Consider the following 19666-nt stretch of genomic DNA (forward strand, 5'->3'; position numbering starts at 1 on the left):
TAAGCTAGCTTGCTTCTGGCTCACCATTGGACCCAGAAAAGCTAGACTAGCCTATAAGCTACAGTATCAGGTCAGTTTTGATCCTAACTCGAACTTGAGAACTATTTTAGACTCATTCCACAGAATTTATCAGAAAATACTATTTCCAGTATTTTAAAGAATACTTTCATAGAATGACTTTTGTACTCAGCAATCCACAAGTAGAATTGTTTGATTTTACTCCAACATTCCACACTTAAATGAACACACATGAGGGAAACTACGATAAAATGAAAAGATAGAGCACGTCTGAGATAAAAAACAATACTTTATTATCTAGAACAAATTGAGATATATATATATATTTTTATTTATTATGAGGGGTAATTAATTTTAATGAAAATATTTATCATGGATAAACATTAAAAAAGACAAATGTAATGAAAAAGTGAAATGTAATAGTTGTTGATAGATACTAAAAATGTTTTTTAGTAAAAAAAAAAAAAATACATTGATAGGAAAAGATTGACCTACTTTATTCCTGATAAAGAATTTTTTGGTGTTTTTCTGTACCTCAACATTTCACTTTATCTCAGTTTCTTCAATATATGGTAACAATTTTTTTTACCACGATTGCTCATAAATGAATCATGCAATCAACGTTTATAGGAATGCAAAATATACGTTAGAGTATATTAGATTTAAAGTTAGTTTAGTTGAAAAGTTTCTTAGATTTTTTTTTTATCAATTGATTTGTTAAATTTTATCACTTCAAACAATACAACTATCATATAAGCAGTTGTTATATTTTAAATATTGACAAAGCAATTTATTTTGCTGATCAATTATCAAGTTTAAATAAACAGAAATTGTTTTTTTTTATTGTTATAATTATTTTTTGCTTTATGAAATGTGAGTTTTTTATATGAATAATCTGACTCGAAGTTTGATAAAAGAATTCAATTGAATGTACAGATAAAATGAGGTCCAACAATTTAAATAAAAAAAATAAAGGTAGAATTAAATGGAGGTTTAATTTAATAGACTATGTAGACAAGAGACAATAGATATTACTTATGTTTACTGGCATGGTTTTAGGTAAATGCGGGCCACGTTCTATGATACGCTGGTTTACATGTATGAGGCAACGAATTTGAATCGACTGTTCTATAGCTATGTGAAAGCAGTCCATTATCCAGTGTTATAGTTCATTTATTCGTGATCATTTACACCTAATTTTCTGACAATTATTCAGTGTGAATAGAAAAATGATAGATTTTCATGCAATTTGTCATGTTCTGGTAATTTAACGATAATTAATAGAAGCTTTTTTTATTAGATAATGTTAAGAAGTAGATATTTTAAAATGAACTTTTCCTAGAGAATGAATGACCTCTGAATAAAGTCTTTTTAAGAAGATAATAAAACAGTTAACAAGCAAAAAATATTATCAGCTTGTAGTTCTTCACTGGAGAAGGTCAGATCTAAAAACAACGCCAGTAATCCACTAATTAATGGTTGGTAATTAAATAGCCAATAGTGAGATACTTATTGGAGATGTTTGGTTTTCTAGTGGTAAGTAAATAGGAAATACGTAAAGAGTCAATAAATTATTTATTGTTAAATTAATAGCATGAAGAATGTTTTTTGAAAGAATTTCTTGGATAAATGTGATGATATTATTTAATGATGACCAACTAAAAAAAAAATGACTGATGTCCTAATAAAGTAAATATGAAAAGAATTTTCTTTTTAATGCAAAGCTAAGCAATTTAAATTGCTATTGACTTGGTAGTATAGGATACTTTTGGGCCTGATATTATTACTCAGTCATTGCTAATAAATAGACCAGCACTGGTTGGTATGTCGATGATGGTCCAGTTGTGAAGCATGATTGGAATAATAAATCTGGAAGAAGAGTATCCTATACATTTCAGCCAGGCAAACTCTGACTCTCCTCTCAGGGAGCTAAAGTAAAAGAGACCTGTGTTTAGGTATGACTTGTTGCAATATGGCTATAAGTTTGAGGAACTCTACCTGGGCAAATGATGGTGATCATGATCGTAGGAAATTAGCATTAGACTTTGGTCAGGTACACATTTAAAAGGATGATGAGTAAATGATGACTCTTGACCACATATTTAAATGTTGCTGGTACTTGGGTTGACCTACTAAGTAGGTTGGTCAACTGTCTTTAGACCTGCACCGAGTCTTTAGGCCAGGTATACTGCATGGGGCCCGTGACTGGCCGCATTAAGGGTTTGTTTATTTAACTATCAGGAGTGCATCAAATTTTGTTAGGGTAGCAGAGTTGGGTCCTTGATGTGCTCCTAATAAGATTTTGAAAATTATGTTTAATTAGTCATTAAAAATAGATTAAATTTTTTACTTTAACAAAGACAGGCCCTAAGAACAATAGAAGCTTTTGAAGATTCCAAAAAAGAAAATTTGTTTAGCTCTATGTGAAGTCTAAGATCCTGATCTTTTGAGAGTCAAATGGGCCTATTTTTGGAACTTTTGGGCCCGAATTGGGCGTCTAGTTCTAGGGTTCTAGTCAAAATGGGTCTCTTCCAACTGCCAAGTCAAGTTATATTTGTGTAGCTCTGTAGTAAATATAAGACCCTGATCATTTGGGAGTCAATGAGGCAGAAGTTAGTCAACTGTACTTAACTTCTCCCGACACTTTCCTAAGCAGCTGCTTCTCATCTACTTGCATTCATCAATGGGCCTAATGTCTGTCTTACTAACTCTTGCAGGGACTATAAGTTTAAGAAACTTTCCCTGGGCAAATGATGGTAATCATGATCGTAGGAAATCAACATTAGACTTTGGTCAGGTACACATTTAAAAGGATGATGAGCAAATGATGACTCTTGACCACATATTTAAATGTTGCTGGTACTTGGGTTGACCTACTAAGTAGGTTGGTCAACTGTCTTTGGACCTGCACCGAGTCTTTAGGCCAGGTATACTGCATGGGGCCCGTGACTGGCCGCATTAAGGGTTTGTTTATTTAACTATCAGGAGTGCATCAAATTTTGTTAGGGTAGCAGAGTTGGGTCCTTGATGTGCTCCTAATAAGATTTTGACAATTATGTTTAATTAGTCATTAAAAATAGATTAAATTTTTTACTTTAACAAAGACAGGCCCTAAGAATAATAGAAGCTTTTGAAGATTCCAAAAAAGGAAATTTGTTTAGCTCTATGTTAAGTCTAAGATCCTGATCTTTTGAGAGTCAAATGGGCCTATTTTTGGAACTTATTGGGCCCGAATTGGGCGTCTAGTTCTAGGGTTCTAGTTAAAAAGGGTCTCTTTCAACAGCCAAGTCAAGTAATATTTGTGTAGCTCTGTAGTAAATATAAGACCCTGATCATTTGGGAGTCAAAGAGGCAGAAGTTGGTCAACTGGACTCAACTTCTCCTGGCACTTTCCTAAGCATCTGCTTCTCATCTACTTGCATTCATCAATGGTTAAAATCCGTCACGGCCTTGAACAACTATTATGGTAATAGGAAACTATCTTTTCGTCCCTATAAAATCAACAGAACTTGGAGTGTCAATACAAACGTTCAATCAGGAAAAATTTTACAAAGCAGCTTCATTTAATATACATCTATTGTGAAAAATAATAATATACTAGAAAAAATATTAACCAGATTAAATCTATGCTATTGTAAACTATGATTATTATTATGTTAAAAGAAATTCAATTCCTTTAATGAGAAAAAAAAATCTGGTGAATGGTACAAAATACTTCAACTACATGCTGAAACTTCCTCGATATTTGCTCAATTGGTCAAAAAATATCATTGAACAGCAGGAAATTTTCAATCTAAAATATTTTTATTCACAATCCATTGTAACATTGCAGAAAATAGCGAACGATAAGGGTTTAGAATTCGATGACTTCATAATGAATAAATATTTAGCAAAGTTACATCAAAATGTTGTGCACAAAAAAGGTATCAAAGAAAGCAAACTAATTGACAAGTTTGGAGCAGTCTAGCGTTGTTCACAGTGAAGTACATTTTACCTCTGAAGTGGCATAGAATATGTCTATAATTAATTTATCCAATGTAAGGTATGTTAAATTTAGTAGTTTGATTATAACATCCAACATTGAACACATTTATACATATGTATTTACTCAACACCCATCAATTGGTAGGAAAGGCTTGAGGAAGTTCATAGAACAAATTCTTTTTCAAACTGCACCACACTTGTGCCAACACTTTGGATGTTCTAATAGAATTCTGTAAGTTTTGCTACAATTAAGAGAGAGCACCTCTATTATCTGTATATAGAAAATAATACAATTTTCTTCTTCTTTCTTCTTTAAGTAATTATAGAGTCAAATATTTTTTTTTTCATATAAGTATTAATTATTTGGTTGTTCGAAAAGTAATTATTAAAATTTATAGAAGCTTTGAATTTAGAACACAATTTGATGATTGACATTCCTGACTGTTCCAGTGATGTCATTCAATATATAAATAATTCAATAGCAATAATCCCCTACATTCATAATCAATGATATAATATAAATTTATAATTATAATTTAATAAACAATTTGATAATTTAATTGTCATTGTCAGAAGCAAAGTCCAGCTATAAAGCTTGAGATTGAAATAATTCCTTTGATGTTAGAAAGTGATGGAAAAAAAGCTAATAATGGAGATTTAGAATGGTATACTTGTGGATATGAAGAAAATTTTCTTTCTAAGGCAGAGCTAAGCAATTTAGGTTGATTTAAATGTTATTGATCCTTGGGTTAATTTACCAAGTAGATATTACTTGGTAAATCAATCTAATAGCATAAATCAATTGTTCACTTACCTTTGTATAAACTCCAGCGCTGGACAGTTCGTTCTCAATGACCATAACAATGATTCCAAACATACCCATAACAAGAGCATAATCGCTAATTCGTTTTCTTTTTTCAAACAAGGCCTTCCGCCGACCAAGGCGATAGCCAACATTTGGTTTATGTTTCGATGCGGGGCCAATACTGCCTGAAGGTGCACCTTTGATTGGTCCACCACTGAGACCACGCTCGTCCATGTAGCGAGGATACTCAGAGTGCACTCCAACCAAAGCAATACCAGCATCATCGGCACTTCCTAGTACACCACCACCACAACCACTTCCTCCACTACCTGGTACACCCCCAGCCCCGCTGCTACTTCTCATCGCCCCAGGAATCGAAAGTGTCGATACTGGCTTCCGCAGCTGTAATTAGAAATACTCTTATTACTTCAGACCATCAGTTGAATGTTCTTCTTTTGATCAATTTTACTTTCAGAGTTCAAGTGACTTCTTTTTTTTTAATCAATGTTTACTGAATAAAATTACACTTAAATTTGACCAGTTTAAGCTTCACCAAAGAGTTAATCGGCTACCAAGTGGCAATCTATCAGCAAAAAACAGCTTATTTCAAGTCAAAGTAGTCCAGATGATGATGCATGAACTTGTTTCATTGATCAATTAATAATTCAATGTTGTAGTATGATAAAACAATTCATTTGTCTATTTTTATTCTAGAAGTATTTCTTATAAAACTAATAGATCTTACAGTTTTTGTTCCAACAATGGAATGATTTTTCAATCAAAAGTGTAACATATATTCTATAACATCCATCAAAACTTTAATTTTATGCAAACACAAACCAACATTTCACAACTCAGCAAACTATTTTATTCTAAGTATGAACAATTAATGATAAAAAAAAGTGACAAATTGAACAGTCTCACGAAATACAAAAATTATATTCAATAGAAAGATTTTTTCAAAAGAGTGATTGGGAGATATCAAAGCCACAACCAGACACATTAGCTTTTTGTGCAGAAAATCTGTAAAACCATTTGAATACAGAAATTATAAATATCTTCTGTCTATCAAAAAAGATTTAACGTAAAAGATAAAAAGTGAGATTTTGATTGATGTTGGAATTGACTATTGAAATTCAAAAAAACTTGATAAATGTGATAGACTTGATAGATGATTGATTTTTGATGCTAGAAACAGAGACATCCTTTGATCTAGATATGGCTATAGAGCTTCATCAACTTCCACAGAGCAATAAAGTGCAGACTTTTCAAGATTTACGAGTCAAATTTCAGTCAGGTACATATCTATTATCCATCTCACTGCAAGTTCAATCGTGTCTACTTGATAATGGTATCAATTGTCATGTAGATGAGGAAGACGTTGGAGATAAGAGTAAGAGAAAAATAATCATTTCAAAGAATAAATGAATGTTTGTTTAAGATGACGACAGAAAATTCTTTCATTGTTTTTCATTTCATTATCATAAAGAAAATTACATCTGAATTGTTAAATTGATTTCGAGGAAAATAAAATTTATACTTTCTTACAGTCAGTTTATTATGAGTTTATTCCACTGAAAATTGATTTTATTCAAGCCAAATAAAATTGAAATCTATTTTGATAAATGTTGAATCAAGATTAAGAATCTACCCAATTATATTGAAATATTATAGTAGTAATTTATTTTATTTAAAGTTGGAGTAATTTGTGCTATATATGCATGCATTTGATCAAGTCTATCACTAAAGATATGCTAGGTTTGGTGATCAAACTTTGATTGGATCTACTGTGCTTATTAATGAACCTGGACCTGGACCAGGTGAAAAATAATCAAAAAAGCATCTCAGAATGATGAGTTATCTAAAAGCAAGCTTGTCTTGATTTCCTATCAATGACAGACTTCATCTTGAATTAATTAAAATCAATATTGAAATCTGACCAGAGTATTAAATGTGATGGAAATCAAAATGATAAAAACAATGATTCTATTATATCATAAATGATTTATAATTTTCATTAATTATTCAATTTATAGTCATGCACTTGATTGATTATAGTTTAAAAAGTGATTAATAAGAATTATAGTCAAGCTGATAATGAGAAAGTGGTGATAAAATATTTCGAGATTGAGGAAACATGAGAAATATGAGAAGTACATTAATTTCAATTAAAATCGAATAAGTCAAAGGACATGAGAAGTTTAAAAAAGACTCGTTAATCATGAGTTATGTAGTGACGTGTTTTAATTAACTAGGCATTGATGAGAAGCTTGATAGGTTTGATTATGCAATGATGACTGTTTCTAAATGAAATAATTCTGATTAAATGGATATTATTCAATTAATCAAGTGGAATTGATAATTAAATTTCTTTTTTTTTTATTAATTATCAATTTTAAATTTATTCTAGAACAATTTTAGTGGGTTTAAAATTTTATTCTCCTTATTATGGTCAACTTTTCAATTGAATTCTGTTTCTATCCTACGAGGATCGATTTAATCATCTAGTAAACGAAATTTCAAACTCTCTCTTGATAGTAATATTGCAGATTTTACATTTAAAACTCGTATGTCTTTTTACTTGTATATTTGAACTCGGTTTTAATGGAATTAGATGCGCAGAATGTCTGAATTAAAATCAATGATCATAGAGATGTGGAAAATAATTGTTTTAAGAGAACATTACAGAGAAATATAAAATTACATTTTAATTGCGATTAAGTTATTTGATTATTTGAAAGTAAAGTTGGTGATTTCAAAGCTTGAGCTCTGACGAACCCTTCTAATGTTTTTGAGCAGAAAAATATTAGAACATATCCAGTTGGATTGTGAATTTAAATTATGATAAAATGGTAAGAAGCTTTGGATTGTATAAATTATTTCATGGAGGTTTATGGGAAGATGAGAAGCGTGTAGGTAGAACAGATCTCTTTTAGAGACAGAAGAACTATTGCAAGTTTCTAACAGAGACTCAGAGCCTCTCTCACTTGCTCTTATGGAAACTAAGGGGCTGTTCTGGCTCCCTAGAGGAGAGTTTACCAACTTCTGTCATACAACAAAGCCTGGTAAATTCTGGCCCATAGGGAGCTGAAGTAGGCAAGACTTATGCAAGATTGTAAAGTGGGCCTAATGTCTGTCTTACTTATATTACTCTTGCAGTGACGATAAGTTTGAGGAGCTTTACCTGGGCAAATGATGGTGATCATGATGGTAGGAAATTAGCATTAGACTTTGGTCAGGTACACATTTAAAAGGATAATGAGTAAATGATGACTCTTGACCTCATATTTAAATGTTGCTGGTATATGGGTTGACCTACTAAGTAGGTATTGGTTGGTCAACTGTCTTTGGACCTGCACCGAGTCTTTAGGCCAGGTATATTGCATGGGACCCGTGACTGGCCGCATTAAGGGTTTGTTTATTTAACTATCAGGAGTGCATCAAATTTTGTTAGGATAGCAGAGTTGGGTCCTTGATGTGCTCCTAATAAGATTTTGAAAATTATGTTTAATTAGTCATTAAAAATAGATTAAATTTTTTACTTTAACAAAGACAGGCCCTAAGAACAATAGAAGCTTTCAAAGATCCAAAAAAGAAAATTTGTTTAGCTCTATGTGAAGTCTAAGATCCTGATCCTTTGAGAGTCAAATGGGTCTATTTTTGGAACTTTCGAGCCCGAATTGGGCGTCTAGTTCTAGGGTTCTAGTTAAAATGGGTCTCTTCCAACTGCCAAGTCAAGTTATATTTGTGTAGCTCTGTAGTAAATATAAGACCCTGATCATTTGAGAATCAAAGAGGCAGAACTTGGCTCTTATTCCGGTCGACATGTTGACCAATCTAGGTATTTCATTTAGATCAAAATCTCATGTTTCAGAGCTGATAAAGGTCTTCCAAAACCAAGCATTTTTGACATGGCTCTCAGTTCGCCCTGATAAATTTCTACTCTGACTAGTTAGTTAGTCAGGCTTTGTGTGCTTCATCCTCTTTATTCAAAATTCAAGAAATCGATAGCATCATGAACTTATTGATTTTCGTCATCTTTTATCAGTGTCCATTATTGAGTTTCTTAATGAATACAAAGACTTATGTGAGACTTATTCTGCAATAACAACACCTATTAAAATATTGTTCACATTCAGACCCATCATAAATATCTATCAGTATTATTATGAAGGTGTTGAATCGAAGAGACTTGAGTTTATTGCTAAATGGGGTGCAATGACTAAGTGAATTCATTTGTAAATTCTAGTATTACCCTTTGGAAGATTTTCCTGCTTAGATATCTTCCAGTTGGCAGCTGCAGATAATTGTCATATTCAACCAAAAAAAAAAACTCTAAATAAAAAACAAAATAAACATAGCCATAGCTAGTGTTATGTTGAAAATGAAAAAAGTATGATTAAAAATGTAGGATATGATAGTCTAAATATAAATATGTATCGTGGAAAAGTGAGACAGTTCAATTTGTCTTGTTTGTGTGTTCTTTTACTGCCCTATGGGGTATCCCCTTGATTAAAGACTCTCATTGCTTTGGTATTTGTAATTACCGCGCTTGTGTCACCTCTTGGAAGTATTCCCTAGTAGTATCTTGTTATATATTCATCTTCTTTTTAATTCTTCCATTCCGGCTCAACAAATTTTATTTCATTTAATTCTATTCATTATTTTGTTTTTTCTCATTTTTAATTTTTAATTCCATTTTTCTTCTACCACAAAAATTCTTTCATTCTAACTCGATATTTTTAATTATTTAATTATTCATGCTGTTTTTTTTTTCTAAGGATAAATATTTACGAAAGATGATCAGTTTAGCAATGTTTTTGAAAGGAATAAAATTTTTTTTTATCAGGGTTATAAAGTTTCCACTTGTTTTTCTCTTTTGTGCTCTTTTTTTTTTGACAATCACGTGACATTACAACAATTGTGCTCCAAGAGATTCAGGTCAACTTTGAAGACTATGATATTGCACACTGTAAGGAATAGTGGCAATGCAATCTTTTACTGTATTTTCTATTTTTCTTTTTATCTTTGTTTGTATAGTATTTTTTTTATGGATGTTAGAAATTTTATGTTTACGGGCTTGGCATGAGAATCGTTTCCTGATCTTTGTAAATCTTAAAGTTTCGTGGAAAAATCCTATTACAAGACTTATAGTCAATCATAAAAAAATTGTGTTGTGTCACAATATTATTTATGAAAGAACTAGATTTTAAAGCTCTTGTAAGTGTTATTTAATTTTTGAACTCTTTAGAAAATATTGTGAGTATGTTGCTACAATTAATTATCAAATAAAAAGAAGAAAAAAAAAGGGTAAAAATTACTGAGTTGAAAAGGGAAAATTTATTTCTCGCGAAATGAAGTATGTAATTAATTTTAACTTTCTAAAAATAAATCGGTAAATATTATTGTGGAATTAGTGTAATAATTTACACTATTTTATTTTTAGCGAGTGGGTAAATGTTTCAGTAATTTTTACACATTTTAAATTTGAATGACTATTGTCAATGAGATTTTTTAAATGATTAGTAATCAATATTTAAAAAAAAAAATTAATATCTTAATTAAAAAAAATAATTTTTACCCCACCTTGTATAATATTACCCCGTTTTAAATTTCCCAATTTCAAGGGCTATTTTTACTCAATATTATTTTTAACGAAAAATTAAAACGAAACAAATTTGTATTTCAAATCATTTTTACACCCTTATGGAGTAAAAATTTACTCCTTCTCAATAATCACTTTTATTTTCATTACTAAACAATATTGATAATTTAATTAATGCCACTTCAAAATTAACACTTGTAAAATAAATCAAACTTTTTACACCAGATAATTTTTACACATTTATCCCGTTTATGTGAGTGTTACTTTTATTCTCTTTTCACACGGACACTGAATTATTCTGATTTAATAGCAGTGATTGATAACCGAGATGAGATTAATTTGGCTTTATAATTTAATTCTACTTCACTTTTTCCAATTTAATTTTCGTAATAACACATTTTTTGTAATCTCCATTATATTACAGTGTTATTTAAATAATAAAATAAAAGATTCTACATAATTCATTATTCTGTTCATAAATTGTTGTGAATATTTACGACAACAGCTTATCGTGCTGTCAATATTTAGAATTATAAACTAATATGCACACGAGTTTCTGACTCAATCTGTTATTTCAAATTGTTCTCATAGTAGAGAGAGTTTGACATATTTACCAAATAGCCTAGATATATAAATATATTTCTATTGCCAACATTATTAAATCAATGTCAAAAAACAAATTCAAATAATTTTAATATTTATTCTTTAAGAATTGATTATCAATATTTTATTAATTTCTCTCATTTTTATTGCATTTTTTTTGTTATGTATTTTGGTGATAATCACCATCATTATCTAGTGATTTAATTCAATTGAAACATTTAAATTAATAATATATATTATTTCTATAATTCACAATTACACTTTTTGTATTTTCTTATGAATAAATTGCACAAAAAAATGACGTTACTAGTGTGATTTATGCTGCAAAAAGCTTCGTTAAGCATTGCGGTTATTTCAATCACGAAATTTAAATTTTGATTATATCCACTGGAGCCATTATTAATTCGTAAAATGAAAAGAACAATTTTTTAACAAGAATTATTAAAGCTTACCAAGTTAATATTTCATATTTTTTTTTTTTATTTTATTTCTTCTTGATCGTTTTTTTCTCTTCATTTGTCTTTCACGTACCTACTCGAACTAAAAAGTAATTTAAGTTTCGTCGAGCAGCTTTTTCTTCATTTCGTCGGTTCGATTATTTCCACTAGCATCGAGCACAGATGACAAATGCTCGGTTGGTCTAGAGTTATTTGTAGTGTTAGCTATTGTGAAACCTTTTTTCTTTGAAATTATAGAATAAATTATGTCTTGTTTTTTTCTTATCTCAACGTATAAATATAAAATGTATTTTATTGACAGTATGAATTGTCCTGTTGCTGACCAACAACACTAGACAACAAATCCTTAACTCTGTAAGGTCCTTAAGATTGGGGTGAACTATCTTTCTAATTCATTGACGTAGGACACTCCCTAGTGGGATAGAGCTTAGGGTCACTAAAAATATTGTATTGTTGATCCATTTATTGGAACAACCACTCGATAAAACTCTTTAGATTTTTATCTATGGAATGAACAAATAATAAAAATTCTGACCAAGATGAAGCTTCAGAAGACTAGCAAAGGGGAAGGATGAGAAACTATTGCTGCTTAGAGCTACAATATTTGTTAGTAAGTTGTTTGCCAGAGTCTATTGCTTCAGTCAGATAATCTGACTTTTATTCGAGCAAGTTTCGAGAAAGTTATTATAATTCTCATCTGAAAGGATCAAGGATATCAAGTTCCATAACAAGGAGGTGTACAAATGAAAGCTTTAAGACAAATAGTTATATAATGGGCAAAAGCAAGAAGAGTAGTAAAAATGGATTATATCAAGTTATCTAGGATAGTCGAGTATAAATAATATTTTATCTCATCTGGAAGTTTACCATGTTCATTAAAGTCACTTACTGGTAATTATTCCAAATAAGCATCACTTATTGAGCCAAATGGTCTCAAGTTTACAATAGTCAACGATATACACTACAAATCGGAGTTGTGAAATAACACACCTTGAAGTGTGCTTAATGCTGAATTTGCATAAACAAACTATAGATCTTAACACACTTCAAAAGGGATTTAAAATGGATACCAGATGGTATAATTTGTGTATAGCAAATCACTCAACTACACCATGAGACAAATGTAATAATAGAATAATTTGATTAGTATCAAATCCAAGTAAGATGCAATGTTCTGGAACCAATCATCTCAGATGATAAAGTAGTTTCGCTATTGAATCAAATTATCCCCATAAATATTTAAATTAAAAAAATTATTTTTTAAATTTTATTTCCTCCACATTGATGTACCCTAAAATGTTTAAATTTGAGGAACGATTTCACTTAATGATTATGAATAAAATATTTGAATTTTATTAAAATCCTTCTGTAGTGACATAACTACCCTTTTTTCTTAACTCACAATCAGAACAATATCTAACTTAAAATGGAATTGAAACAAACAGAATTTTATCAATGGATCTAAATTTTTTTCCTTATTAAAAATAATAATAATAATAATTAAAATATATAGATATATATTAAGTCAGATCGTCTGTGAATAATTTAAAATAAGAAAAAAATTACCTTTGGCGTAGCATCTGGATCGATTGAACCAGTTTCATGTGTAATCGGTTGAATTAGGGGCTGCGTTGCCATTTTTCATAAATATTAATTGTTTATTATAATAATAAAGAACACTGTGTTCATCACTGTCTGTTAAGTTTTTTATAACATTTATTTTAACCGAACACATTGAATAATGCATTTTTATTTTACAATGTAATATTAAGTAATCTAAGTAATTAAAATAAACGAATTATTTTATTTTTATCATTCTTTATATCTTTTTTTAAATTCATTTTATTTCATATCAATCATTTGACTTTAATCAATTAATTATGTTTGTGAGTTTATAAAGATAATTTATTACATGCACTTCCGATCATGACATAAGTAACAGAAATACATGATTTATCGGTTGTTTTGTATTGTGTTCAAGTACAGAACAAGTTTGTAATCACAATTTGTTAGCTATTAGTTACTTAGAATGCCATTTGAGAATTCTCTCACTGAGGGAACTAAACTGTCACTCAACTCTCTTCCTCTCTCCCTCCCTCTCTCTCTCTCTCTCTTTCTGCTTTCAATTGCTACAATCCTATTATTTCTATTACTCTATATGTCCATAACACTGTCGGTTGCTTTCATTGTTTCACTTTAATAGATACCTATCCATTTGAATTGCCAACTTACTCCCTTTGCACTCTAACTGCTTAATTCTCTTACTCCCATTATTAAAATTTTGTTCAAATCATCTCTGAAATGATTAACAAGTTATTGCGTTATAATTGATTTCAAGGTATTCGAGGGCTAAGTTGGGATACTTGCCACCCCTTGAAATCAAAATCGATATTTATATTTTATTTTTCTCTGATCAAATCAATGTTTTATGTTTAGATTATTTCTTTAAAACATGCAGCCATTAAATTTATTATTATAAAATAAGATAAAAGTATTTATTTATATATTTTTTCTTTCTACATGATTTTATTATTTTATTAAAAATATTGTAAAGCTCAATGGGTTTATGTAAACTTCTCAATAGAATTCATGAAATTAAATTAATGATATTTATGAATTAATGAATATAATTATAATAAATTTATTTCATTTAGAATATTTACTGTGATCAGGTAATTAATATAGTTAGGTTCAGTCAAATGCTTTGATATAGTCAAAAATAAAAATATGTTTGAAATTCTGAATATTAAATGAACGAAATTTTTGAACAGTGATTTATGTTGGTCATGGTGGAAAAAGAATTTATCTGAATGGATATAAAATAAATGTACTCTGTTATAATAATTGTAGTTCATTTTGTATGGGATTTATATTTGTAAAGTGAGTTTCACTTTGTGTGAATACATCACACTTTTGTACTGATTATATTAGGGGAGAGTAGGGTAAAATAGACCCATGATTCAAAATGAATCTTTTTAAAAATTGAAGTTTTTAAACTGTTTGTAATACAATTAACACCTCTGCATCTACACAGATTAATACAATTCTCAAACAGACTGTTTTATCTCAATAAATTAAATCTATCACTATTATTCAAACAAATCATTGATTTTATTAAATCGCACTAAATTTTTATTTTTAATATATAGAGAGAAATTTTTTGCTTATTGTACGTACAAATATTTCAATTGTACTTTTTGATTGTAGAAGTATAATTAGTTTTATCCAACAGTAAAATTTTAATTTCCTTTTTTTTTTCTTCAGAAACAAACTCTTGCGATTCAAGGTTTGAACACTACTGTTTCATTCATCTTTATTTAACTAATTTTTAAATAGTGAAAAAGTATTATTAATACTATTTAAATATATGTGATTGAACTTGAAACTACGTGAGTACTGAAAGTAATTATTTTATTACAAAATTTTATAATAAATCAAATTAATTTATGAAAACTCAAAATAAACTGTTAGAAAAAAATATTTTTACTTTGATAATTAAAAATAATTAAATCATTTTTTTTTCATTTATCATTACTAAAAAAAATTTTCTCTATATATTGTTTGCTATTCAATGAAGAATTAATATCTACACTCGAAAGTCTCCTAATTAACAACATTAAATATGTAAAAAACAGATAATTAAATATTTATATGTAAAAACTAAGTAGTTTTTAATAATTTAATGAATAAGATATTTTTTCGAGATATTTTTGTAGACAAAACCTTAAAGAAATAAATTATTTGATAATGAGATAAGTTTAGGCATAAAAAAACACATATTTCTCGAAATTTAAAGATATTTAAATTGTTCAATATTAATAATAATAATAATAATAAATAGTTAATTAATTATTGCTACTATTGTTGTATTAATTTTTGTATTATTGTTATTGTTGCAAGATTATTGTTAGTAACAGAAATGTCACATGAGACCTTAAAGAGTTAAAAAAATACTTAAAATGTCATTCTAACACATTCAAAAAATTATCTTCCATTATATTTATGCAATTAGTCAAGTACCCCAACTTTAATCTAATGTGGCATTTTTTCCTGAAGCTCTAGTGTGAGTGTTCTGAATAGAACGGATGGGTTTTATCCGGATGACCTGAGTGACAATATTGTGTGGGTGCTTGAGTGAGAATGAAAGGGATGAGTGATAAGAAAAGAGCGACAGTCGTTGAACGATATTTTTTGAAAATAAGAAGCTTCTTCATTACTTATGTTACAACTATCATTGATCATTTTTTTTGTAGTTAAATAAATAAAAAATTGAAATGACCAAATCTACTGTCCTGTTTTAAAACTGCTGTTAAACAAAAATATCAAGTAATTATAAATAAATTTGTAGTCCAAAGTTCTTAATGGTATTACATACTTTTTATAATCTGGTTATTGGATTGACAATATGTCCATTTACTTTATCGTCCATCTTTTCTATTCCTTTTGTCTTGTGTCCCAGTTTTAGTTCAGTATTACATTCGCACCCCAATTGAAAACTATTTTGTTTTCCAATTGATCATGTATTTTTTTTTTTTTACAACATTCGAGTACATCGAAAATTCTATTTCGTTTTGTTCGAGAGAATAAACTTTTACTATGATAATTCTTATGTGTGTATCGAATGTATATGTATAAATAAAGATTTCCTCTTGTGCATTTATTATACTTATTGTACCCAATTGCAGACAATTTCCTGTTTGAAATTTTTTCGTTTCGAATATTCAAATATTCTTGTTATCGAATAAAAATTTACCTTTGACAATAAAAAAGAATTGGTTTTGTGTTATGTTATTTGAGTTTGATTTTCTAATACTGATTTTAACACGAGAGCATAGCAAATATTATGATTTTAATAAGTAAAATATAAAAAACTGTCCTGTTTTACATGATATTATTAACATAACAGTAAGAAAATAATTACTTCTATCTTCCTGTTTTATTGTATGAAATAAAATAATTATTTAAATAACATCAACATTGTGTAGATCAAATAAAGATATGGCTCACAGAGATGATTGTTAATTGATAATTTTAAAAATTATCATTTTGATACAAAATGAGATCGATTGTTGTGTTATTATATTGTTGAAGATAAAAATTAATTATGACAGGTACAAAGTCTCGTGGCAAGAAGGAAACATGTAAATATATTTACTCATCGAAATACAAAAACATGTCAATTATTTAAATAATTAATTTCAAGTCGAAGTTCGATGTGGTATTTTATTTATTTATATAGAAATTTTGATTGAAAAATAATGATAAAAATATCAAAATTGAATAAATTTTTAAACTAAAATGACAGACTAGTGTGTATCAAAGTAAAATTTACAATTTCTTTCTCTCTATTATCACCCGAGTCAGGACTACTATTTATATTTACTAAACAAAGAATAAATATAAAATTTTAATTTCTGTCAACCCTACCTTTTTTCTAATCAAAGCTTTGCAATGTTAAATTAATTCTGCACATTTTAGGTGACAATCATCACCTCTTTTTGGCTCCAATTTACACCTTGACACTTATTATAATACCTATTCTACAAACTAACTACCAACTCTCAAACAATTATTTTCAAATAAAAATATTTTTTAAATCTAAAGAATACTAAATAATTTTTATTAAATAAAGTAATTTAAAAATTGAAAAAAAAATAGTGGAATATTCAATAATTTACGTTTGTTGGACAATGAAACAATTTTATAAATAATTCATACCAATTTGTATAAATTAACTGTAAACAAATATTAATTTAAAAATAAATTAATTTTTTTTTAAATTAATCCAACAAAAACACTTGTTAATTGTTCAATGTATGTGACAATTTTCCAATAAAATATTTTTGTCTTGGAAAAACTTTACAAAATTGGTACAGAAAAAGAATTAATCAAAAATAAATGTTGATAAATATTTCGATGATAAAAATTAATTTTCTAATCTAAAGAATTAAATGCATTTCTCATCACAATAAACTTGCCTCTACTAAAACATTTCAGTGAACTACCCAATAAAGAAATTGGTAAATATATTAAGACTGTTAGAGATGAGCATGGAAACTAAAGATTTTAAGACAGGAGTAAGAGAAAAAGCACAAAAGATTGAACAAGATAGGGAGGATTGTATTAGCAGTAAAATCACGTCCGTCGTTCAGATTTTAATGAATATGTCTGCTCAGATATATATCTCATGGGGCAATTCCGATTGTTCGCTTTTATACGTTTACACTATTTTAAAAATAAATTTAACATGGGATTATATTTCATTAAAATCACTTTACACACATTCTCCACTAAAACTAACAATACAATTTTAACATGCAATTTCATTGTTTTTATTATTATTATTATTATTATTTTTTCATTCAAGTTTTCTTTTTATTTTTCATTATCACTTTGAACTTAAATAAAAATACATTCTTTAACACTTCAAACAAATCAATCACTCAACTTACAATTGTGACAATAAATACACAGCTCTATCACTTTTGAAGAAAAATGCCAACATCAAAGACCAAAACACTCGATTCTTAAAATTCAGCATCGTGACTGAATCCCATCTATTAGCTGACTTTTAAGAATAATTAAAATGAGTTTTAATCGAGGTAAATACCTCTAGTGTTATTTCTTTTTATCAACATTTTTATTTCAATACTCACTTCATTTAACTACCGATAGATATTTTTTTTTCATTCTCACACTTATTATTTGTTTCTTTATAAATCGCGAATTATCTCGATAAAACATTATCGAAGGAATAAAATGATATTAATTTATTTCAATAATTTTATTAATTATTTCAAACACTTTAACTTCATTATTTCTCATTATTTTTTTGTTTCTCCAAAGAAATAACTATTTTTTTTTTTTTAAACTTTAATCAATAAAATAAATTCACATATTGTTTATAATCATAAACACGATCTAGTATTTGTTTTATAACCGGGAATGAAAACAAGATTTCGAGATAGGAGGAAAAAGAGACGAGTCATGACGAGCGTCTGCACTCAGCGACGCTTCCGACAGGACTGTGCTGCCTCTGACTTGATTTTGCTTCTTCGTTTCCCTTTTTCCACCCCTATCAGTGATCACTCCCTACTCCGTCTTCTACTACCACGCTTTATCCTTCTTCTCGAAATGTATCTTTGTCTTTATTCATTTTTTACTTTGTTTCACCCTATTTCTTTATAGTCGCATTTTTTAAAAAATATTTTAATGTTTTTAAATAAAAAAAAAAAAATTAACACTTGTCATACGTCTTTTTTTTTCTTTACTCTTTGCTAAATAACAAAAAAATATGAGAGATCTATTGTATCAGTATCTGTCATTTTTGGTATTATTACAATGGATTTTCAGTTTTTTTGACGTCTACAGTAATTGGTTGATAAATCTAGAGATTCTGAAGATGAAATAAATGTTCTCTAATAGAAAGAAGATTTTATATTGAATTTATTATTTATAAAAAAGTTTAATGAAATTAATTATTTCAAAAATTTTTATTAAATTATTAGATATTTTACTGATAAAGAATTTAAACATGATTGCGAAATTTTTCTCTATAATGACAACATTTGTTTTTGTCAATCCAGAAAATGATAATTTAAGTCGACAAAACTTTTTCCGACAGTGAGAAAACAAAGTTTTTTGATAAAGGACAAGGGAGATAACGTTATGTCACCTCAAATTTAATCAAAATGACAAATTAATTATAATCAAAAGTAAATTTACAATTTTATATTGACGAAGACGTATTACTTTTAAATTAATAATTAGTTTGGAAGGACCTTAACTGATGACAAACATCACTGAAGCACCAATGTCCGAAAATTAATTGATGGAACTTTCTCGACGAGTTAGATTCGATAGATCAAAATGGTAAACTTGGACAAGTTTACTGTAAATAAATGATGCATATGCAAATTTACAATTAAATAAACAATTGTTTGTAATAAAAATTCTGCCAAAAAATACGACAACTCTAAATTTACAGTTGAACTGAAATTTTTGTTTTTCTATTGTTCAAAAAGTGCTTTTAGTCTTTGTTATACTGAATCTCTACCAATAGCTAAAAAACTCGATCCAAAATGAATTTAAATATCAATAAAGCTTAACAAAAAGCTCAAGTATATAACTATAATTATATTGACTTAATAGTTTTTCAACTAATTAAAATTCAAATGAGTTACTGAGCTTCAG

The 19666-nt window shown here is 28.4% G+C and overlaps 1 protein-coding gene across 2 annotated transcripts in view; it reads right to left on the minus strand.

Annotated features, from left to right (window-relative positions):
- The window catches only part of SK (small conductance calcium-activated potassium channel), a 56656-nt gene extending 38422 nt beyond the window's left edge, over positions 1-18234 (minus strand). The window contains exons 1-2 of one of the 2 annotated variants that reach the window (XM_035087774.1): positions 13040-13176; positions 4817-5209 (exon numbers count right to left, since the gene is read on the minus strand). In XM_035087774.1, the coding sequence (XP_034943665.1) occupies positions 4817-5209; positions 13040-13111 (465 nt within the window). In that variant the 5' untranslated portion in view covers positions 13112-13176. Of the gene's footprint in view, positions 1-4816; positions 5210-13039; positions 13177-17925 lie in introns of those variants that run through there. The other variant, XM_035087775.1, reaches the window with a different exon arrangement.
- Between the last annotated feature and the right edge of the window lie 1432 nt (positions 18235-19666).

This window comes from Chelonus insularis, unplaced genomic scaffold (genome assembly GCF_013357705.1).
Source record: "Chelonus insularis isolate UGA/USDA-ARS -01 unplaced genomic scaffold, ASM1335770v1 contig_41_pilon, whole genome shotgun sequence".
Taxonomy (NCBI): Eukaryota; Metazoa; Arthropoda; class Insecta; order Hymenoptera; family Braconidae; genus Chelonus; species Chelonus insularis.